Source organism: Indicator indicator, chromosome 3 (genome assembly GCF_027791375.1).
Source record: "Indicator indicator isolate 239-I01 chromosome 3, UM_Iind_1.1, whole genome shotgun sequence".
In the NCBI taxonomy this organism is placed as follows: Eukaryota; Metazoa; Chordata; class Aves; order Piciformes; family Indicatoridae; genus Indicator; species Indicator indicator.
In genome coordinates this window covers 44063664-44087883 of record NC_072012.1, presented here as the reverse complement: position 1 = coordinate 44087883, position 24220 = coordinate 44063664, and the positions used below count along the sequence as shown (strand labels likewise).

The window sequence follows — 24220 nt, the reverse complement described above, 5'->3', positions numbered from 1 at the left end:
GAATGAATAAGAGCCGTGAAGTCTCAAGTTACTCAAATATAAACTTAGACTATATTTGTTAAGCTCTAACTTTTAAAAGCTAGTGAATATCATTAAAGGCACTGTAAGTGCAAGAGGAGTCAAAATTCACATACAAAATTTACTAGATTTGTTAAAACTGAAAAGGCCTTCAATAAGGTGGATTAGGCAGACAAAAGTTTCAAAACTGAGTTTTCTAAAGGATTCCTTGCACAAACATAATGGCTTCATATCACTCTCTTCCCCTGAAATATGGAAAGATTAGTTACTGTCTTAGAAATATTAGAGTACAGATGATTTATGTGTTGCCTAGGTATATTTTCAAAGATATTCCACAGGAAATGTCTTAACATAGCTATCACTGATACCATGGCAACACGGGAAAACATTTCCAAGCAAAAGATCAGAAAGCTTGGTTTACTTTCCAAGGCATCTTTAGATACTGTTGCGTGGGGCACATTTCCATGAATTTGTGACAAAACTAATGGGTTTTGATGGGGCTAATAAAGATTTCTTTGCACTGAAAAATCTCAGGAGAAGGGAAAATGACATTTGTTGCCATTTAATTACAATCTCAGAAGATGCTATCAGGAATTCCATATCCTTTGGAATTACTTACACGTATTAAATAGCCTTTACTCCATAATTATTCTTTCTTTCTCTTAGTATCAGAAAGTGCACACAAGGTTTTGATATCACTTTGCAGCATGAGTCCTCTTAAGACTTCAGAATTGTTGAAGATAAATAATTGTTCTTGGTTATGATCCAGGCTTAACACTTTTGAATACAGATTTGCTATAAGTTCATTAATATTAATGGCAGGATGAAAAAGTTGAATGACATCATTTCAATGTTATTTTAATGATTGAACACACTACAAAGCATATAATCAATTAGTTTAAGTTGGCATAAATCCACTGAGATACTCCCAACTTTTAAATAAGGGCCAAACTGTCATCATATTCATGATGTTATATTAAAAACATCTTTCCCTGAGTTTTTCAAGGTACTTAAATAGTTGAAAGAGCTGAGAATTTTGTATGCTTTGTTTTGTCTCCACTACTGCAGGTGATGAATTTCTGTATTTCTTTGATTTGTTATCAAAGTGCACTTGATATGCTTATATATATTGTATTTTTATATATAAATATATATTAATATATATGTCTTTATATATAAATATATATTTTTAATATGTTTATATATACACTTTATCTGTCAATGGTACCTTGCTTTCAAACTGTCTGCTACATTGGTAGGCCTGAGAATATAGTTTTAATATCTATATTACTTATATCACATTCTCAGGCCTTTGTTTTGTTTACAAACAATGTTTGCATCAATATATGGAGCTCTGAGCAACCTGATCTAGTGTGGGGTGTCCCTGCCCATGGCAGGGGGGTTGGAACTGGGTGATCCTTGAGGTCCCTTCCCACCCTTATTTGAATCCATACAACCCTTGAACATATATAAACTGTTGGCATACTACACTTAAGAGTCAACTGCATGTTGTATGAAGAAGTATTCCTCTTTAATTGTTTTAGGACTGCTAAGTGCATGGAATTTTTTTACACCCCTTAATTTTGGGTGTAAAAGCCAGTACACATCTATCCCAGTTTATTTTCTCTGTACCATTCATGATTTGGCAGATTTTTCACTCTCTTTTTCTCTGTTTTAAAGCTTTGGCTTTTCATGTTACTTGATTCCATTATTAAAGTGTTCCTTACTTATGACAATCCTGTGTCTCTTCTCTGTGCCTTTGTTATCTGAGGTGAGAAAAACAAATTTAAGCATAGAATTCCAGTGCAGTATGGGTTTATATAGCAGCATAGTAGTGTTTCCTGTTTGTTTTATTCTTAATAATTCTTAATTAATTTTCTTAGCATTGGGCTCATCTGCTCATTGAACTCTCAGCTCCCAGTTCATAGCCATTCATTATATATTTAAAGTTAATATTTTTCCCAATGTGAAGCACTTTCATTTACATTGGATTTTATATGCCATTTCATCTCTAATTTTTATTACCCACAGTATCATCAGCAAACTTTATCCTGCTCTTTATTAACTTTTTCAGGCTATTTGTGAATTCTATCAACAATCTGTGCCAGCACAAATCTCCTTAGGCCTCTGCTGGTGACATCTGTCCTCCATGAGAAAATGCATTTTATTCCCATCCTCTGTTTCTGTCAATTATTTACCCATAGGAATGCTTTTTATCTCGTTCTGTGGTTTGATAGTTGCTCTAATTGTCTTGTTGAATGCTATTTGGAAACCCACTCTATTTTTCATGTCTAAGCGTTACTTGAAGCCTTCAAAAAAAAATCCAATATGTTTGTGAGACATGACTTCCCTTTAAGAAGGTCACCTTCACTCTTCCCAAATATACATCTCCTCATGTATCAAATTACTCTATGTTTTAAAAATACTTTCCATATAAGTGTGAAGCTTCATCTTTGGAAGCTTTTCCCTTGAGCTCTTCATAAGCATTAATATTAGCATTAATATTACTTTACCCACTTTTGAAATCTCTAGAAGCAAAGAAAACTGCAGTTGCACATTGCAGTTTGGCACTTTCAACCTTTTTACTGTTTACAGCTTCTGTTTTCCTGTATCTCCTTCTAGGGATCCCTCAGCTTTAGATATTTCATGTGATGAGTTCCTTCCATGAAGCAGGACTGTTCCTTAAGAACAGCATTTAGTTTTTCTTCCATGCTCTATTTTCTTGAGCAATCCTTTGTAGCCTGATTACAATGGTAGACCTATGACTACTAGCTATGCAAAAATCTGTGGACACTCAGATATCTGCCAAAATATGACAGAGTTTTGAAATTAAAGAAAAAAAAATGAGGTCTATGCAAATTATTTTCAAAGAACATACAGAATTTTTTTTTTTACTTTTATAACTGTTGAAAGAAAAGTGTTTTGTTTGCCTGTGATGATTACACTACTGACCTAAGAAAATTATATGTTAATAACCTTTTTTTCTGCTATCACCATGCAGAACACAATTAAATAGCTTGTGCTCTCTCAAGGAGATTCAGAGTAATACCTAAACAATTTCATGTCTGAAATGGAATCAGAATATTTAGAACATAATAAAAATTATATAGCTGAGAAGACAAAAAAAAACCCTTTATTTTTTTATAAGGACTACTATTGAGATCTAGTACAAGAGGACTAATTAAACTGACAGCAGAAGAATTAATAAAGCTATAAATCCTTGCTTAGCAAGCTTAATCTTCTGTTCTACATGGCAGTATTTGAGGCACAATGTTGCTGTGTATATTCTACTGGTCTGAATAGGGCAATTCCTTCCCTGACTCCTGTAAGAGTAGTCTGTGCTTAGTGACAGCCTTTGTTTGTCAAGGGCAAAGAGCTAATGGTATGTGAACTACTGCCTGTTTTCCCAGCAGTTACTAAGGACTCTAACATGAATTTTCTGGAAATAAAATACCATGAAAATGATGAACTACACATGTTCAATATACCACTTATTTCAGTAATATCTGCAGGAATGTAATAATAATATTAAAAAAAAAATCAAGTATCAAATGGTTGTCTATTTACCTTTTTTGAAATAGAAAAGGAATTGGTTGTTTCAAACCTCTCTGTTGTGCAATTTACACCAAAATAGGCAAATAAACTCATTGTCTTTTTTGACAAGGGAGAACAAATGAAAAAGAGCTTTCAAAATAAAATAAGCCAGGGAAGAAAAGGTCTTTTAAGATCACAGGCCATTTTTGAATATAGAACTTCAAAAAACTTTGTCTTGAAATACAGTTTCTGCAAAGTCATTTAATGTATCTTCCACAGTTTTAGTGACAATCTTTGTAGCATAATGTCAGCATAAATACACAGGTGAATATGTCCTTGTCTTTCAGTCTACAGCATATAAGTAAGCTACACAATTCGTAGTATTTAGAATCATAGAATTGTTGGGGTTGGAAGGGACCTCAAGGATCATCTAGTACCAACCCCCTGCCATGGGCAGGGACACCTCACACTGGAACAGGATGCTCAGAGCCACATCCAGCCTGCCCTTAAAATCCTCCAGGGATGAGGCTTCTACCACCTCCCTGGGCAACCTGTTCCAGTGTCTAACCAGCCTCATGGTGAAGAACTTCCTAGCATCCAATCTGAATCTACCTATTACTAATTTTTTTTCTATTCCCCCTAGTCCTATCCCTACCCGACACCCTAAAAAGTCCCTCCCCAGCTTTCTTGTAGCCCCCTTCAGATACTGGAAGGCCATAATAAGGTCTCCTCAGAGCCTTCTCTTCTCCATACTGAGCAACCCCAACTCTCTCAGCCTGTCCTCATAGGAGAGCAGCTCCAGCCCTCTGATCATCCCCATGGCCCTTCTCTGGACATGTTCCAGCACATCCAGATCTTTCTTGTATTTGAATGACTTCATCAGGGTTCCTTTTAACCATGATATTCTACACCAAGTATTGCTGTTTGAAAGCTTCTGTAAGAAAAATCTATGTACAGTGTGACCTTTAAGTGTTAATTCCAACTTGGATGTTACAGGGTTTGTCATGCAGAAGACTTCTGATATAATAATGGTGTATCACTCCCACAGTGCTTACATAGGCAGATCTCGTGTTTGTTACAGAAGACCTATTGCCACGAAGATAATACATAAATCTGCCAGCTAATGGCAACTGGGAAGAGGGGAATTAGAAGTAAGAGGTATAAAATACAGCTTTGTTTATGTTACTTATTACACTAAAAGAGATATAGGGATAGCTACATCTTGTATCTATGCATTTATTATATCTCTTCTGCTTTGCAGATGGGATTTGTCTGATTTAGGATATAATTTCTTTTATTTTTTAAAATTTGTGTCACACCTTGCTAACTGAGTGCTATGAGAGATGTCCAGTAGTATGAAAAAGTGGTAATTGGCTTCAGTGGGAGTTTTCTGTAAGTGAAAGAGGTAGACAAGTCTGGTGTATAAACATGATTTTGCCAGTGTTGAAATTCATCTCCCTCTCGTTTGGAGTTTATCAAAAGCAACTGCAGGATATTCCATTGTCCAGTCTAACAAAAATAACTTTTTACATTAAAAATGGAGAACCATATTTGATCACAGTACAAATAGTTTACATAAAAGTATTCTTCTTTTAGCTTATACATTTTTAGGGCACTTTATGATCTTTGAGGTCTCTTCCAGCCAGATATATTCTGTGATCCTATGGATTTTGTATCGTGTAAGACCCGTTTTATTTTTGCACTGAAGAGGGTTTATGCATTTATTATGCATTTACCATGTTTACTGGTAAAGATGAGATTTTTTTTTTTTGCCAGATAATTTAATTCAAAAAATGGGGGTCGTTTTCCTTTCCTGTTAATAGAGGTGTAATTAGCACTTTGCAAAAATGTAATGTTTTCAATAGTACAGTTATAATTTTCAGTACCAGAATATAATGGGGTTTGGAAAATTACTATTGTCTCTTGAATCACCATGTAAGTGGAAATGGCATAGTGTTTAATACACCAGGTATATGTCCAAATTAAAGGCTGTATTCATTTCTTATTTGCTGGGTGTTCAAGTGGGAGTTTCATGTTTCTATTGTTGAATTTTTATATGACTACTGCAAAGTTCCTAGAATTAGGTAACAGGTCTGAAAAGCAACATTTTAGAAAAGAATTTATTTTAATTTCCTGTCACAGCTATTAGCCTCAACTTTTATGGCAGTTTCTGGGTTTGTTGGTAGTACTAGAATGAACTCCTGGGAGACCAGGCTTCCTCTTCACTGAGCTACTTCTGAGTCTGAGCTTGTTGTCTCTGTCGTCAATCTACATCTCTGATTTGCTGGATTGTAAGTCATTCCAGGCCTTCAAAGCAGCAATCCAGCCTAGAAGAATAGGAATCCCATCCTACCTTACTGCGGCCCCTACTGAAATGCCAGTACTAACATAAAACTGTCAGAAACTGCTTGTTCACCTTTCACTTGGTGTTGCCATGAATATTTCCTTTTAGTTTTCGGTAATAATTTTCTGTTATTAGTAGGTGAGGCAGCATTTCAAATACTGCAAATCAGTTTTGGGCCCCTCACTACAAGAAGGACATTGAGTTGCTGGAGCAGGTCCAGACAAGAGAATAAAGCTGCTGAAGGGTCTGGAGAGCAAGTCCTATGAGGAGTAGCTGAGTGAACTGGAGTTGTTTAGCCTGGAGAAAAGAGGCTGAGGAGAGACCTTATCACTCTATGCAACTGTCTGAAAGGAGATTGTAGCATGGTAGAGATGATCTCTTCTCCCAAGTAACAAGTGATAGGGAAAGAAATGGCCTCAAGTTGTGCCAGGGGAGGTTTGGATTGGATATTAGGAAAGATTTCTTCACGAAAGGGGGCATCATGCACTTGGACAGGCTGCCTAAGGAAGTGGTTGAATCACCATCCCTGGAGATACTTAAAAGATGTGTAGGTGTGATGCTTAGGGACATGGTTTAGTGGTGGATGTGTCAGTGTTAGAGTTGAATTAGATGATCTGAAAGGTCTTTTCCAACCTAAATGGTTCTATGATTCTATAATGAAACTGAGGTCAAAATATTGAAGAGAAGGGAAATTAATCTACATTTAAAATGTCATTTACAGTTCTCAAATACGGTGTTTTATTAGGGTTGGTTGGTTTTGGTGTTTTGGGAGGAGGTTGTGTGGTTTATTTGGGTTTTTTGGGGGGAGTTGTGTGTTTATTTGGGGTTCTGGGGTTTTGGTTGGTTGGTTGATTGTTTTTTTCTTTAGTTTTACACTGCTAAGAATTCTGGATATATTCCTTGAAAGAAGGAAGACTCTGTTTAGACAGAAGGAAGTACAAGACTTTAGATCACAGCTTTTTAGATGGGTAGAGATGCAATTTGGCTGTTTGCACTTAGGGATACATTACTCCTAAGAATACATTGATTTTGTAACAACTTCAAGTACTAAAACAGCAGTGATGGAGCAGAGGATAATTAGGAACAAGGGGAAAGAGGATAAATGAATCCTGTCAATTATCACTTTTTTACATCTGACCATCACTATATCAGGAATTACCCAAGCAAGGATGCGATTCCTGTGGTTGTTATCTCTCAGGTGTTGCTCTTTGAACTAAATAGCTGAAGAGTTAGTGCCAGCCCTGCAGATTCAGCCATATACAGATTTTCAGGTGCCATGTCATGTTGCCCTCAGCTACTTGTCTTTGGCAAGAATGCCAAAGCATTGTTGGCTATCAGGTATATGATTAATACAGAGATCTTTCAGTGTGTTTGGCAGCCCTTGCACAGTTACCTCATACTGGCAGCTGTTTCTGATCTTCAGTAAATTGTGCTTTTTCTGTACAGTTGGCACTGCTTTTATTTTTTACCTTGAGAATTCTCTAGTGATTCGAAATGGAGCCTTCACACAGTCTTGCATTTCTTTTATTTTTATCTTTGTTTTTCTTCTTCTTTTATGATCACAGAAAAAGATCATAGACACTGAAGTGCACTGCATGTGAAGTACAAAAATACAACTGAAGTGAATTAGTAAGTGCCTGAACTCCAGGTTTCTCATGCTTTGAAACTGAGAAAATGGAGAAAAAAAATAAATCAATAAAACCTTTGAAAAACAGCTCCATGAATCAGTGGGAATTACCATCATAAATACTTAAATCGCAAATTGGGGAATTATACTTCATAACTGCAGTGGAATTTGGAAACTGGGAGTACAGACTGTGAAGATGGGCAAAGGTGAGATGCTAAAATATCAGGCAGGAACCAGCTGAACATTGTTCCTAACATCCAATCTAAATCTTCTCTTTTCTAGTTTGAAGCCACTGCCCCTCATCCTGTCACCACAGGCTTTTGTAAACAGTCTCTCTCCATCCTTCCTTAGGCCCCTTCAGGTACTGGGAGGATGCTGTCAGGTCTCCCCAGAGCCTCCTCTTCTCCAGGCTGAACAACCCCAGTTTCCTCACCCTGTCTTTGTAGCAGAGGCGTTCCAACCCCTTGATCATTTCTGTGTCCCTAAAAATCCTTTCATCTTCTACTGCCAGGCATTTTTTCTCTAGCTACCAAAAAACAAACCAACCCAAAATCCTAAATAGAAAACACTCAGTGTGCTGTATTTTGGAAATCATGTTTCCTAGCTACATTTAATTATTTTGTTAGTTAAACAAGTCTTTTAGAAAATGTCTTTGAAACACTGCTGAGGCAATAAGAGACTTTGCATCTGTGAATAGGATGCTAACAACAATAAGGCTTGCCTGAAGTTTTTCTCTGAACATTATTGTCTCATGTGGTGTTGAATGCTTGAGCTGTTTGCTGGGAGGTCTTCCACAGAATACTCATGCTTAAAATATTGCTTGAGTGGTTTGGGATATTTCTACAGTTCACAGGATTCCAAGGATGTTAGGGCTTGGAAGGGACCTCCAGAGATCATTGAATCCAACCCCTGTGCCAGAGCAGGATCAGCTAGGGCAGGCTGCACAGGAACGCATCCAGACAGGTCTTGAAAGTCTCCAGAAAAGACGACTCCATAACCTCTCTGGGGAACCTCTTCCAGTGCTCCATGACACTTACAGTAAAGAAGTTTTCCCCCCTCCCTCTTGACACCCAGCCCTCAGATATTTATAAACATTTATTAAATCCCTTCTCAATCTTCTCTTCTCCAGACTAAACAGCCCCAGGCCTCTCAGCCTCTCTTCATAAGGCAGTGCTCCAGTCCCTTCATCATCTGTTGGACTCTCTTGAGTAGATCCCTGTCCCTCCTGAACTGGGGGCCCCAAAACTGAATTCAATATTTCAAGTGAGGTCTCATAGGGCAGAATAGAAGGGGAGTAGAACATCCCTGGATCTGCTAGACACACTTTTCTTAATGCACCCCAGGATCCCGTGGGCCTTCATGGCCACAAGGGCACTTTGCTGTCCAATGGATAACTTGTCATGCACCAGGACTGCCAGGTCCTACTCCACAGGGCTGCTCTCCAGCAGATCAGCTCCCAACCTGTACTGGTTCAGAACAGCTGCTGTTGTCAGATAGAAGCATGGCTAACAATGAGCTATCTAGTATTTTATTAAGTGTGTCTGAAAATAGTTGCAGGCATTAAAAGAATTTCCAGGGTTTTAAAACATAGCTGATAAATATATGAACTTTATAGCAATATATTCATCCTACTCTTTTTTTAATCATCAGTGTGCTTTTAAGTGAAATGGATATGGAAAAATAAATAGAATTCAAGGCAGTATTGTAGATCTGTGGTCAACTTTGGATATGCATAAGAAATTCTAAAGTAGAACATTAGTTTCCCTCTTTTTCTCCTGCTTTATTCTTTCATTAATTTAAATGAAGATGGTGCTTTGCCTAATTACCTTTTGAAAAAGTGTCATAAATTCTTAAGTATTATCACAGAACCACAGAAACATTCAGGTTGGAAAAGACTCTCAGAATCACCAAGTCCAACCAATAACCCTACTCTACAAAGTTCACCCCTAAACCATATCCAAGCACCACATCCAAACCACCTCTAAACACATCCAGGCTTGGGGACTCTACCACCTCCCTGGGCAGTACATTCCAATGCTTGACCACTCTTTCCCTGATTTTTTTTTTTTCCTAATATCCAGTCTAAACCTACCCAGTCATAGCTTGAGGCCATTCCCTCTTGTTCTATCACTAATTACCTGCGAGAAGAGACCAAGCCCCACCTCTCTACAACCTCCTTTCAGGTACTTGTACACAGCAATGAGGTCTCCCCTCAGCCTTCTCTTTTCCAAACTAAGCAGCCCCAGCTCCTTCAGTCACTCCTCATCAGATTTATTCTCCAGGCCCTTCCCCAGCATGAATACTATGCACTAGTATTAGGATTGTAGCTCAGCAGGCAGCAACTTTAACTTGCATGGATGATTAGTTTGCCTAGAGGACAGGGTGTAAATTAGAAGGGCTTAATTGAAAAGATCAATGATTTCATCTTTCTTTGCAGTTTTTTTTTATTTTGAAATATTTTAGTATATGTTATAGAAAGACTTCTTAGTGTGATTCATACAATAGAAACCATGGCAGACATTGTTTCTGTTGCAAAAGATATATTTTAAAAGTTCTCATTACCTACCCTGCTGCAGTGGAAACACTCAGTTTTGTTCCATGTACTTGATAATTAGGCTTGAAGATAATTAATGATTTATAGTTTGTCATCAGACATTTAGTGCATTCCTAGTGCTGGAACCAGTGGCAAACTGTTTTCACAAATTTCATCTGTGTATCTAAAGGAATTTTCTTCATCCTCCTGCAAATTATCTAGAATTAAAATCCTTAAACCAGTATTCATCCCCTAGGAGCCTCTGACATTTCTCAGGGATAAAAAGAGAGGCAAGTGTCAGGTTGCCTGCAGAAGATTACCTGCTGGCTCTTACTCTGTAGAGCTCAGCTAAGATGGGGAACTACTGCTAGGAAACCAGGGCTTTCACTGTGGGGAGTGGGGTCATATCCTTTATAATTTCCTAATTTCCCTTTTTTTTTTTTTTTGCTTAACTTCCACAAAATGAATTCTTCTTATATGTTTGCATCTCAGACTGTTGGTCAATTTGAAGGGCAGTATTTTTGCTGTCCTTTTTTTAACCCCATTACATGATTTATCTTTAAATATGTCTGAGTCATCTTTTTTATGCTGAAAAGCCAGGATCCTAGCCAACTTGTTGGGGTTTTGTTTTAAAGAATGTAGTAACTCTCATTCAGCATTATATAAAAAAAAAAAAAACAACTGACAATTATGCTAATAAATATTCAAAACACTGTAGAGTTTTTCTACATTTAAAACTGGGCATTATGAAAATAATCCCTGTACTTTAATTTTCCCTCATTTGCATCGATGTTCAACTTGAAGAAGGGTATTGCTATTTAAAATATAAATGGTACTAAACCAAACTGAGGACAGATTGTGATGCAAATGCTTCTCAGTGTTTTGAAGACACAGCAAGAGCCTTTGCAGCTGCTCTTTTCTGGAAAACAAACATTCTGCTTCACAGCGAAGCGTGGGCCTTCAGAACTGAAATAAACAAATACACATTGTTCTGCACTATGTTTAAGAGATTTTTATGATAGAAGTAGAACCCAATGAGAAACAATTCACACCTGGAATACTGTCTCCAGTTTTGGGCTCCCCAGTTCAAGAGAGACAGAGACCTGCTGGAGAGAGTCCAATGGAGAGCCATGAGGATGATTAGGGGACTTGAGCATCTCCCTGTGAAGAGAGACTGAGAGCCCTGGGGCTGTTTAGTCTGGAGAAGAGAAGGCTGAGAGGGGATCTGATCAATGTTTATCAATATCTGAGGGGTGGGTGTCAAGTGGAGGGGGCCAGGCTCTTTTCAGTGGTTCACAGTGATAAGACAAGGAACAATGGGTTCAAATTAGAACATGGAAGATTTCAGCTCAACATGAGGAGAAACTTCTTGACAGTGAGGGTGACAGAGCACTGGAACAGGCTGCCCAGAGGGGTTATGGAGTCTCCTTCTCTGGAGACTTTCCAAACCCACCTGGATGCATTCCTGTGCAGACTACCCTAAGTGATCCTGGTTTGGCAGGGGGTTGGACCTGATGATCTCTTGAGGTCTCTTCCAACCTCTGATATCCTGTGAGACTGTGATACTGTGTAATTCTGAAGTCCTGCTACATTGAACGACTGCCCAGCTTACATCTTGTGACACATGGCATGGTATGGGTGCCATGGGCATTTGCAAAATTCTCTTGTCCCTTGGAGCATTTTTTCAATGGGCTTTCATAAAAGACACTTGAAAGTGTTTTGGAAAATGTGAAATTATCAGAAATTCAGCATAAACCAAAACCATCTGTGGTGGGGAAAATGTAGTTTTTGTAACACTGGTGAGATTTTTTGTACTGAACTGATAAAGTTTTCCTGTTGCCATTAATTACTGTCCATCCTGTTTAATACATTGTGAATTCCATAAGTAAGAGGAAAAATAGCTGATGAAAGCTGTTCCTGCTTTTTTGTGTTTTTTTTTCTCCATTATGCAGAATATGCAGAGGAAGTGTGGGGATTTCCCATGTGTCAATACTTGAAGGACAAGGGCTGGTGCTGTGGTCGCAATGCTAGAATGTCAGCATGCTTGGTATGATTCCCCTCCTTTTCTTTTTCTTGCTGAGAGCTTTATCCAGATGTTATGGGATTCATTGCCCTTGGCTTCTAATCCTAAAGCCATGACTTTAGTCCAAGACTTTATATCATGAATGTTGTAAGCATGATGAATTATGTCTTAAAAAAAAATAGTATTGACCTTCCAGCTTGATATATTTCATACATGCTGAAGGCATGAAAAAAGTTAGTATTGACAGATATGTATTTTAAGGATGGACAGAAAGGCCAAACCTTTGTTGAAACCTAAACGAGGTAACCCCCTGGGGTAATAGTTCCTGGCCAAAGACTTATTGGGGAACAAGGCAGTTGTAGAAGGATTGCAATCAGTTACTCCCCCAATGCCTTAGTGATTCATAACATTGAATGCTCTGTCTGTTTAAAACCTAAACAAACCTGCCTAGTCCAAAAATTAGAAGAGCTCTAAAATCCATCTGGCTTAAGATATTGGAAACATCTTTGTAACATTGCACCAAGAGATGAAATGCTTTTAAAGACCTCTCATCAAGACAGAGTGACAAACTGTTGTCTAATTTGGAAAAAAAAATAAAACAAAAAAACAGACAGGTATTGAAAATTGCAAGCACTATTTCAGTTAGAAGACCACTATTCCTTATCTCTAGTAATTTTTAATTTCTGGTACCAAGATGAATCACATCAGGTTCTGGCTAGCCTCTGCCACTAGATCTGTACCCCTATTGTGGAGAACAGTGTAGACAAAAGACTCAGTATGGGCTAATGTATCAGGGTTATGCAAACTTGAACTAACCTGATAATTCAATGCTATCAGAATAAAGTATGGGAGGACAGTTGTGAAGCATTCATAAAACTTAAATGTGTTACCCTTGGCAAAGTAAAATTAAAAAAAATTGTTCATTTTAGAGATGTTGCTTTAAATCCTCTTACAAAACGTGCTTTCTAAAAGAGAGACCTGAGGGCTTTTAGTCTGGAGAAGACAGGGGGTTTAATCAATGTCTATAAATATCTGAGGGCTGGGTGTCAAGAGGGAGGGGACAGCCTCTGCTCAGTTGCACCCTGGGATAGGACAAGGGGCAATGGATAGAAACTACAGCACAGGAGGTTCCACCTCAACATGAGGAGGAACTTCTTCACTGGGAGGGTCACAGAGCACTGGAACAGGTTCCCCAGAGAGGTTGTGGAGTCTCCTTCTCTGGAGACTTTCAAGACCCATCTGGATGTGTTCCTGTGTGACCTGTGCTGGATTCTATGGTCCTGCTCTGGCAGGCAGGTTGGACTCGATGATCTCCTTGGGTCTCTTCCAACCCCTAACATCCTGTGATCCTGTGAATAACTAATGTGTCAGCTGAGAAAGAATTGTTATTGTATGACACTAACAAGGAAAAATGGCAAATCCCTTTTAGAAAGCACTCTTTGTAAAAGGATTTAAAGCAACATGCATTTCTTTTGGAAAGAAAAAAAAAAGGGCCATTTTTTAAACAATGGTAGTAAGATAAATTTTGTAACCAAATGACCCCCAAGGGACAGGACTGATCATGCCATAAATATCTATCTTCCATTTCACAGGAATCACAAAAAATTGGCAGCTAAAAAACCTTTTTTTTTTTTCCCCAAACATTCACAAAAGTCAAAGGGCTCTGCTGTGTCATTAGATACTTCTACTGTTGCTATGTTTCTAATTCAATGGGGTTTTCACAACTAGGATTTTCCTATACCTTCTAGAAGGTATGAAGGAGACAGTGTAGTGCACCTAGGTACCCATCTTCCTAGGGACAGTGGCTAGCTAGGAGAAACTGAGTCTGCTGAGCAATGACACTCAGCATTATTGCTAATGTTCATTATTAGACATCATTCAGATGTGCCAAGGGCCAAAGGTTCTGGACAAGAGTTTCAGTTTCAGTCCCTTAGAATACATCACATCCATCTTACAAGCAGCAGCAGGTACGTGCTTGTAATGAGGGCCATAGCTTATACAGCACAAGTCAAATTTAAGTCAGCCAAAGCCAGGAGCAGAGAAACTGCAACTACTTAGATCATGTTTGAAGAACAGTTGAAATACAAGATCAGTTGTGGAATGAGGAGAAGGAAAAGTGGGTGATTCAAAGACAGGCAGTCTTATTTAGTCTACTGGAGTTTGTGGACTAAAGGTGACAATGACCCATAAGTGGGCAGGGATTTTTGGATTGCTATCTAATTTGTTGTAGTGTTAGATAATTTACTGAACTTTTGTCTTAATTTCTACTATGATCTTTAATAACTCTGTTGAAATTTTTATGGGCACAGTTATCTTTTCATCAGTGGAAAAATATTCCATGCTTCTAGTTGTCAGTCATTCTTTGTCACTATGGATCATAAAAATCAAATACTCTCACACCTCCATCAGGGTTTATGATGTGAAGAATCTGGTAAAAGATACTGCACAGCATTGAAAACTGCAGTCTCTCTGAAGGCTTTATTTTATTTAACTTTACATACCTAAGTACAATATATCTGAATATTAGGCTATTTAAGTATTTAAATTTATCCAAATTTTAGGGTATTTAAAGTATTTAAAGACATTGTACGTTGAACTATTGTTTAATATAAAATAGTTGAATATGCAAAGTGAATTATTTGTGTTTCAGTAGGAACAGACCAAAGAAAAATGAGTTTCTTGTTAGCACTTTCATCTTAGAAAGCAATCCTCTGAAATTCTTTTACAATGCTAAGAAAAACAAACAAATCTCGTGCCTATTTCTGTAAGGTCAGTTGTCATTGCTACTCCTATAAATAAACAAAAATAACACGAAGGAGCTGATTATGAGTCCCCAAAGGTATTAACGCTTCCAAGTGTGCAAGCTTGTGTTATTTCACACATCTTCTAAAATGTCATGTCCTCTGACTTTTATACAATGTGTTTATAAAATGTTCTGGTAAAGAATAAACATATCAGCAACTTAATTCCTTCACTTTTAAAGGCTTTGGAGCGAGTTGCAGTTGGCCAAATGGTAAGTGATATTGTTTATTTTAGCCATTCTAAGATAAAATGTGGTTTTCCCCCTTGAATGTTCTTAATCCATGACCTTTTATTGAACTTCTGCATTTCTGGAATATAAAGCACTAGCATAGGCTGGATGAGACCCCGAATAGATAGCATGTGCCATCATGAAATCACATTTTTATTGCTGTGATTGTACTTGGCAAATCTGTTTTGTTCTGATAATTAAGAGTCTGGTAAAAAGCACAGCTTAAAATGTAAGGCATTGAACTATCCTTCCTAACTTTTACTTTCAGCTAATACATAAATTCGGTACAAAAGTCCTTCTGATATCCCTGGTTTGGATCACTCTATCCCAGTGTTTTATCAACTAATGTAGAAATAGAAATTGTTATGACAACAGCTTGAATCTGCCTGAAACATCATCATTCTCATTTTGAAATCCCTCTATATTTTTTTCCCTGTGAATATTTTGAATTGCTGTCATGCAAGTTATCCTTTTGGGAATGGTGGACACTAACTGTTCAAATATATCAAAGGCAAAGCTGAGAGTCCTCTTCTTTTTTGTGTAAGCCCACTGACCCCAGTACTGTAAATACATTTTGCAGTGAATTTTTAATTGGCAAGCATGAACTATTTTTATGCAAACATCTTTGATACACAAAGTTATGAAGTTTTCACTGTATTCTGTTTTTATGAGCATAGTGCTTACTGCATGGTTCAGACTACACAGTATGATGATTCAGCTAGGGAATTAGTCCTGCTGTCTTTAAAATAGCTTAGGTAAATTGTTAGATTTGTTTTGTGTAGTAGAATTTGGATCATGATCAATACATTTTCCCTCTGTTTTCTTTCTGCCAGCCTTTGAACTTTTACTTCAGATTTTGGGTTTCTTTGTGTTTCTTTTTCCTTTTTCTTTCTTGTATTCATAGTTATGTTAGAATCTGACCCCAAAATGTAACCTTAACTGGTTACAAGGGCGTTAGTAAATTGTCCTCTTAAAACTGCTAGGACTGATTGTAAAGAACAGATGCCAATAAGTAGTTGAGGAGGCCAATACTGAATTTGTTAATCTTATCTTAATTCCAGTGCCAACTTTAAATCCTTGCTGTTGTAAATTTTTTTTTTTGCAGCTGCCTACAGAATCGTTGTTTTATCGAGCTGTACTTCAGGTTATTATAGAAGAAATTTATGGTGTCACCAAAAGGTATGAAATTCACAGAATACAAACTAGAGATCTGATTCTTTTTCACCTCTATTCTGCAGAGAAAGAACTTCTTCAAAAGCAGAAGAGCACAGGGATCAGTCTTATCAGACATTATATACCTATCAGTATTAAAATGCAGGATAGTTTAGTTAGTCCTAAATTCACATCACAAATGTATTGCCCTTCCTTTACCCACAGATGAAATAAGTCCTCTCTGATCCTAGATATGTGTGTAAAACTTACCTTCACCAGAGAACTGACAACAAAAATCACTAAAAAGTCAACACAGTCCTGGGCTACCCTGTTATGCAGAGGTCCTGGGGTCTTTAATACTGCAGAAGGAAAAAAAGACATTTCCATTTGTTCTGAGAAAAACTGCTGAAAGCTTAATAGCCATGATGGCTGTGAAAAGCTGCCTATGCTTACCCTGGCAAGTACTGTGCCCTTCTAGGATGGGATTTGGAGAGCTGATCCTGAGGACCTGACAACTGCACTATGCTCTTTTTTCTGCAGTTGTAGCTGATAGATTTTTTTTAATTCTGTGGGATATATGCCCATGTGCATCCAGAAGCCCACCTTGCAGTTTAGTTTAATTTGAAAACAACCCATTTCCCATTTCTTTTTTAGCTCTGATCCTATTCCACAGTGTGAATCAAGGCTTGAGATGTGGGGGAAATTGGAAAACTCACTTCAGAAATATATTCCTGGTCTAAAATGGATGCTAATGCATACACCTCCAAGTTTTCTGCTCAGTGCAGAGCCAGGCAGCTTACCCTTCAAAAGGTCAAACTCCTGAAAGAAAGGCTTTTTTTAAATTTATTTTAAAATTGCATAAACTATCACACATAAAATCGTAACTATTAAATTATAAAGAAAAGAAAAAGTGAGATAGATGATCATGTTTAATTTTTTAATGTATTTTTTAAAGTGTAATTTGGAGGAAGTAATTAAGATTATACTTTTGAAAGAAAAGCAATGGCTACTTTAGAAAGATTCTTCTCCCCCTTCCCTCCCAAGTTTTATTGCTGAGCATGATGTTAAATGGCATGGAATATCTCTGCTGTCCATTCAGGTCACTCGTGTGTGTCCCTGACTTCTTGTGCACCCCCATCCTGCTCCCTGAGGGGCAGAAGGAGGGATAGAGTAGGCCTTCATGATATGTAATCACTGTTTGGCAGTAGCTGAAACACTGGTGTGTTACCAGCACTGTTTAGCCACAGATGCAAACCACAGTACTATATGCCCTGCTGTGAAGTTAGCTCCCTCCCAGCCAGACTCAAACTATCTTTCCCCCAGCAGCTTGTGATGAGGATCCAGCTGCCCATCTCCCAAAGAGCAGCATAACAGCATAATCATTAACTGATTTTCAGACTGCATCAGCCCAAATGGTTAGGTGCATCTGAATATAAAATATGACCACCAAAATAGTTCTGAATGAGTGAGGAGTCCTTGCCAGACAAACAGCATCAGATTTACCACTGAATGAAGTCCTTCTGTTCATCTCAGTGAGTATTAACTCTGATCTTTATGTAAGAAGGGTTACTAAGAATAAAGAGAGGAAAAAGTTTTAAACTAAGGTATTTCTATTCAGTATTTCATTGGATGGGGCCAGGAGGTGAGTGTATTCCTTCTTAATATGAAAATTCTGCAGCTGAAAATTTAATTCTAACACTACACATCTGGACAATAAATTATGTTAGGGCACAGTTAAGAAAGCAAATTCAGACCAACAAAAACTTTTCCTGTTGTTTCTCTGAGATACTTTAGACAGAGAAAAGAGAACAAATCTAAGTGGCCTGTTAGGATTCAGTCTTCCTATATATTATTTTTTTTTTAAGTTTTTGTGATTTATTTTAACATGTTTTCTGAATAACCCACATATTTTGGCTGGCTTCAAAAGCAAGGCCACTGAGTTGTAAACAGGAGAAAATTCTGGCATCGTTTAGGGAAATAAAAAGTGCAAGCGTAAGAACACAAAGAAACAAGAAGAAGTGAAATACTACTCCAGCTTGATACTTGTTTGGTCCAGTGGTTGATGGTAAATACATTACAGCAGTATTATAGCAAATTATAGAAGCAGCATAAAAGGTAATATCACAGAGTGACAGTATCACAATGCATTAGAGGTTGGAAGGGACCTCAAGAGATCATCGAGCCCAACCCCCCTGCCAGAGCAGGATCACTTAGGGTAGTCTGCACAGGAATACATCCAGGTGGGTTTGGAAAGTCTCCAGAGAAGGAAACTCCACAACCCCCCTGAGCAGCCTGTTCCAGTGCTCTGTCACCCTCACTATAAAAAAACTTCTCCTCATGTTGAAGTGAAATCTTCTATGTTCAAGCTTGTACCTGTTGTTTCTTGTCTTATTATTATGAACCACTGAAACACCTTGGCCCCCTCCACTTGATACTCACCCCTCGGATATTTATACACATTGATCAGATCCCCTCTCAGTCTTCTCAAGACTAAACAGCTCCAGGGCTCTCAGCATCAGCAGAGAAAAGAATTAAAAAGAAATAAAAAGATTAGGGGAGAAATTAAAGAAACAACCTTTTAAAAAAGCCAACTGAAATAATAACTGTACTATAACCATAGTACAATTGTTCCACTGCTGTATCTAGAAATTTCTTCAAATATTAGCTTGCTTGTTTTAAGTAGAAGAAGCGAAAAGGAAAACCGTTACTAACTTGGCAGCTGTAGCTGTCTGACTGATCTCTTTCTCCTTAATTAAAAATTGAATTAAAAATGTGTTAATTGCTGTTGTTGGATATATATATATATATATATATATATATATATAAAAGCCTGCATGCTGATGCTGTATTTGCAGTGATCGACACGTTGGGAAAATTTTCTCCAAATCGTCCTCCTTCATTGATTACGTCAGGAAGTCTCTGAAAAAGCTGGAACTGGATGGTTCAAAGGTAAGTCACTAAACAGAGATGGCAGGAAACATTCATGTCTGTGTAAAGCTCTGGAAGTCACCACCACAATGCACTGAGTTGATTTGCTTTGGATAATGCTGTATCAATGTAAAGCATTCTCATTTTTATTATTATTAATAGAGCAAATCCATAATTATTTTTATGTATTAAAAAAAGAACCAACAACACATCAAAGTTGGTGTTTTTCATGGGGATTTTTGGAAATAGACTTCCATGTATAAATTCTTTAAAAGATTTTGGTTTAAGTTACTTTATTCTAATGGTTTTTTTTTAACTAATCCTTTTATTATACATGGTGCTTATGATCAGGTTTTGTGTTTTTCTCTAAGCCTTTCTGGTATTTCTGAATTTAATCCTATAAGTCCCCTTTGAGTTAAAAAAAGAAATGTAATGCATGCTCTATTTTATACATGCTGTCATTTAGAGGTAAATACACTTTTCAGATGCCAAGTGAAGGAAGCATGAATCACACAAACACAGAATGGCCTGAGTTAGAAGGGACCTTAATGATCATCTAGTTACAACCCTTCCTGCCACAGACAGGAACACTTCCTACTTAGACCAGGTAGCTCAAAGTCTTATCCAGCTGGTCTTCAACACTAATAGGGATAAGGTGTCCACAACTTCTCTGGGCAACCTTCATAGTAAAAAGCATCTTGCCTGTGCTGATAATATGCATCCTGATAAAAGTAACTCTTGCACTTTTAAATCCAGCTGAAATATTATCCTATACAAACATGTTGCTTTTTTTTTTTGTCTGTATTTACATGATCAAAAAAACCATGGAAAAATTAATCACATAGTAGACACTTTGCCCCATTTTATTTTCTTTTTCCCTTTTTTTTTCTGCAGCAATATTATCTTGATCCCTTTGGACATCTTTTGAAACTGAAAAACATAACACTATAGCAGTACAGATATTTCCATCCATGTACTGTGTTTCTTTTACAATGCAGTTCTCAAGGCAACTTCCCATTTATTTTAGCTTTTAGGCAGACTCCTTTGAACATCATTGAAGCATTAATACTTTTTTTCTTTAAATTAATAAATGTTAAGGATGAATGTTGAGATTTTAAAATAAGAAGTAAATACACCATTGACGTTTAACCTTATAAAATTTTGAGGAGATTTCTGTTATGTTCTTGAGTGTCTTGCCTAAGTGTTACAGCTGCTAAATTGGTCAACAGATGGCAACATAGTATTAGGCACAGACTGTGTGTGAAGATCACAAGAGCACTGTGAAAACAAGTTGTGCAATGGAGACAGTGATCATTAGAAAGATTATTAACAAATTTAGTACAAATCAAAGAAAAAGCAGGAGTGGCAAGTATGTGAAATATTTAAGTTCAATGTTGTGATAGTCTTTGGTAAAGCAACTCTTAAAATTTGTCAAATCACTTCAAATTTGCCAGCCACACCGTGCATGAACTAGGAGAAAAATGCAAAACCAAGTAAGCAAGTAAATGCAAATAGCATTGGAAACTTGTTTACAGCATTAAGAAAAAGACATGCCTGAAATTCACTATGTTTTTAAAGGACTGTTGGAGAGAAGTGAAGAGGAAAAGGACTTGGGGGTCCTAGTGGATGGAAGGGTGACCATGAGCCAGCAATGTGCTCTTGTGGCCAGGAAGGCCAATGCCATTCTGGAGTGGATTAGAAAGGGTGTGTTTGGTAGGTCGAGAGAGGTTCTCCTCCCCCTCTACACTGCCCTGGTGAGGCCTCATCTGGAATATTGTGTCCAGTTCTGGGCTCCTCAGTTCAAGAAAACCTCAGGGAACTGCTTGAAAGAGTCCAGTGCAGAGTCACAAAATGATTAGGGGAGTGGAAGATCTTCCTTGTGAGGAGAGACTGAGGGAGCTGAGGGCTCTTTAGCTTGGAGAGGAGGAGACTGAGGGGTGACCTCATTCATGTTTATAAATATGTAAAGGGTGAGTGCCAAGAGGATGGAGTCAGGCTCTGCTTGGTCAGGCAATGGGTGGAAGTTGAGGCATAGGAAGTTCCATGGAAACACGAGGAAAACTTTTTTCACTGTGAGAGTGATGGAACACTGGAACAGGCTGCCCAGGGGGTTGTGGAGTCTCCCTCTCTGGAGATAATTCAAAACCCACCTGGATGCATTCCTGTGTGATCTGCTCTAGGGGGGTTGGACTGGATGATCTTTTGAGGTCTTTTCCAACCCCTAACATCCTGTGATTCTGTGACTATCTTAAATTCTGCTTGAAAATTGAGTTACCTGTTTGTTTTCCTATATAAATAGGCACTAACATCATGCATTTACCCCACCTGAAAATAAAATGGTGTCTTCCTCAGTGTATGCACAGTCACCCAAAAGCAGTAGTGGGTTGTTTGTACAATGATCAGTTTGCTAAATTATTGATTAAGCTCTCAGGTAGCGAGCTGTAAGTTCTTTGCTTTAAAACTAGTAAGCATGGAAACATTGTGTCAATATGTTGGATTTTAGCTGCCTTTTGCTAGAAAGAATGTAGGACAAATTCAAATTGCCCTGAGAGAAAGATGTCTGTCGACACTACTTCAAGCTGCACGTGTTTGTGTTGTTGCTAAAGACCTGATTGAAGTCAGTGCTCATTTTTGCTTATATTTCTCCTCACTTGAATGTACAGCTGGCTGCATGCTGAAGACTGAATTTTATGCTGATGTAAACAACACTATTTTTTATTTCCCAGCTATGTTGAAACTTGCAGCAGCAGAAAACCAGTGGTATTTTGATACTGCTGAGAGGAAGGTTGTTGCTGCTTCAACAGTGGTTCTGACACTGCAATTTTCATGGTGAAGTCAGCACCATATGTAGAAACCGTTGGAGAAGGTTAAATTCCTCTCTTCAGAAAAAAAAAATACTTACATAGCTAGAAATGTGGTGAAGCTTAATCATTTCCTCTCAAAGACAACAAAAATCAAAGAGAAATTTACACAGAATTTGTTTTCTAGCTCTGTTTTTAAAAAGGAACAAAAGAGCAGCTGTACTGCATAGAACCAAATGTCTACTCTGTCTGGCAGTGGCCAAAAATTAATGCCTTGGGAAGGATATCAAATGAAAGTGAGCATATATGCAGGGTACTTCCAGAACAATCCAAAATGTGCCTGTCATTCAGCAAAAACAAAAGGAGGCAATAATTGTCTTCATGCATAAATGTATTTAGGTGACATTAAAAAACCAGCTAAAGCTTTCTAACACCATGTAATACAAGCAGAGAACTGTGACAAAATACTGCTTACCTCTGAGTCAGTGTTTTATGTGTGCAAAAATAGTTTCTAAAAAACAGAAGTCAGAAAACTGTGAGTCTCAGGTCTTCTATTGTGCTTATCATAAAATCGAAGAGAGTTTAATCTCTGCATGATAATGAATATGCCTCAGAGTAGAGGGGTAGCAGCACTAAGTTTTTTAGGAGTCACTGCCAGGGTTTGGTAGCTTGGCCTGTATAGTAGTCATGGATGCTTTTGATCACTCTGGCTGGATCTGGACTGTGGGACATAAACATCCTTCCAAGCTCATGATTCATGATAAGCATCACAGCTGCCTACATCATGTACATCAATTCCTCTGTTCCTTATGGAGGAGTAGCCCTGGTGCAATCTGGTAATTTTCCAGTCTAGACAGATGTGGAGGCAGGATAAAGAGTGTGAGTGCATAAAACACCTGCTTTCAACTCCTTTATTTAAAGTGTGTGCCGTTTGCTAGATACAGAACTGATGAAGACTCTCGTTAGGTATCAATATCCAACCAGCAAGCTAATTTTTGCTATTGTTTTTCAGGAAAGTTCTTTAATCCTGCCAATTCTTCATGTGAACAAGCCCCTCTTTCATTAGTGAAATAGATGTGAAGATCTTTGCATATTTGAAGTAAGAACCAGACCCTTTATCATCAGAAATAGAGTGAGACAAAATAAGATAATAATTTTTTTCTACCAAAAAAAAAAAAAATCATTTACCAGTCACCTAGGGCCATTCATTGTTACAAGGCAGTTTGGAGACTGAGGTTTCCTGTTACCTTGCCCAGTATCCTGATACAGGCCAGGATGACATTGGCCTTCTTGGCCACCTGGGCACACTGCTAGCTCATGTTCAGCCAGCTGTTGATCAGTACCCCCAGGTCCCTTTCTGCCTGGCCACTCTCCAGCCACTCTGTCCCGAGCCTATAGCACTGCGTGGGGTTGTTGTGGTCATGTTGTATGGGCAGAGCATTCAGTGTCACATAGATATGAGTGAAATTCTTTCTATCAGATTTCTTTCCCCTTTTATTCACTGTTTTACCTAATTTAACATGAATGTGGCTTCTTACTTAAGGGAATGAAGCATTTGTCCCTGTTTTTTCCTAGAGGAGCTGGCCACTCTTACACTTGTTAACCTCATTTCTTTCAAAGAGCAACAGCAATCCCTCCTTCCTCTTCAACAGAACATGTTTCAGCTCTGTAGCCACCTTGCAGATGGGTTTAAAATTAAGCCTCTTCATTAATGCATTTGGTTGCTGCCTAAGACAGCAAATTCTGCAAATTGCATTGCACTGGAAAAGAAGTCTGTAAAAGTACAGACATGTTTGTGCATTTCTGCAGTCTTTGAAGGGAAAACCCCAAAACTTTCTTGAATTGCCTGGTGTCTTGTACTTGTTGAGATGGATTAGCAAAAGATCTTTCATAGTGTGATTAAAGGAAGAAAATGTTTACAAGGCTAAGGCCTGGATGCATGTCTGGCAGGCTTTATGATCTATGATCCAGCTAGGATCCATTTCTGCTGTTAAGTGAGAGCCTTAGTGAGTGGAGCTGTTTAACAAAGGGAAGCTGGCCAGAACTCCTGTAAAGTGCAGTCTGGAAATAAGGAGAGAAAGCTATTTAATGCCACGTCTGGATTACAGGAAGATGTACAGGGCTGGAAACACTCCTGACACATCCACAAAGAAAAACTATTAGTCACTTTGATTTCATGTCCTGCTATATCCACACAATAGTTACTGCTATGGGCTAATAGCAGTAACT

The 24220-nt window shown here is 38.0% G+C and overlaps 1 protein-coding gene across 1 annotated transcript in view; it reads left to right on the top strand.

The window, feature by feature from the left end:
- METTL25 (methyltransferase like 25) overlaps positions 1–24220 on the top strand; it is a 67106-nt gene that overhangs the window by 29712 nt on the left and 13174 nt on the right. The window contains exons 6-9 of the mRNA XM_054399990.1: positions 12009–12103; positions 15063–15092; positions 16216–16289; positions 19118–19211. Coding sequence (XP_054255965.1) covers positions 12009–12103; positions 15063–15092; positions 16216–16289; positions 19118–19211 — 293 coding nt within the window. The remainder of the gene's footprint in view (positions 1–12008; positions 12104–15062; positions 15093–16215; positions 16290–19117; positions 19212–24220) is intronic.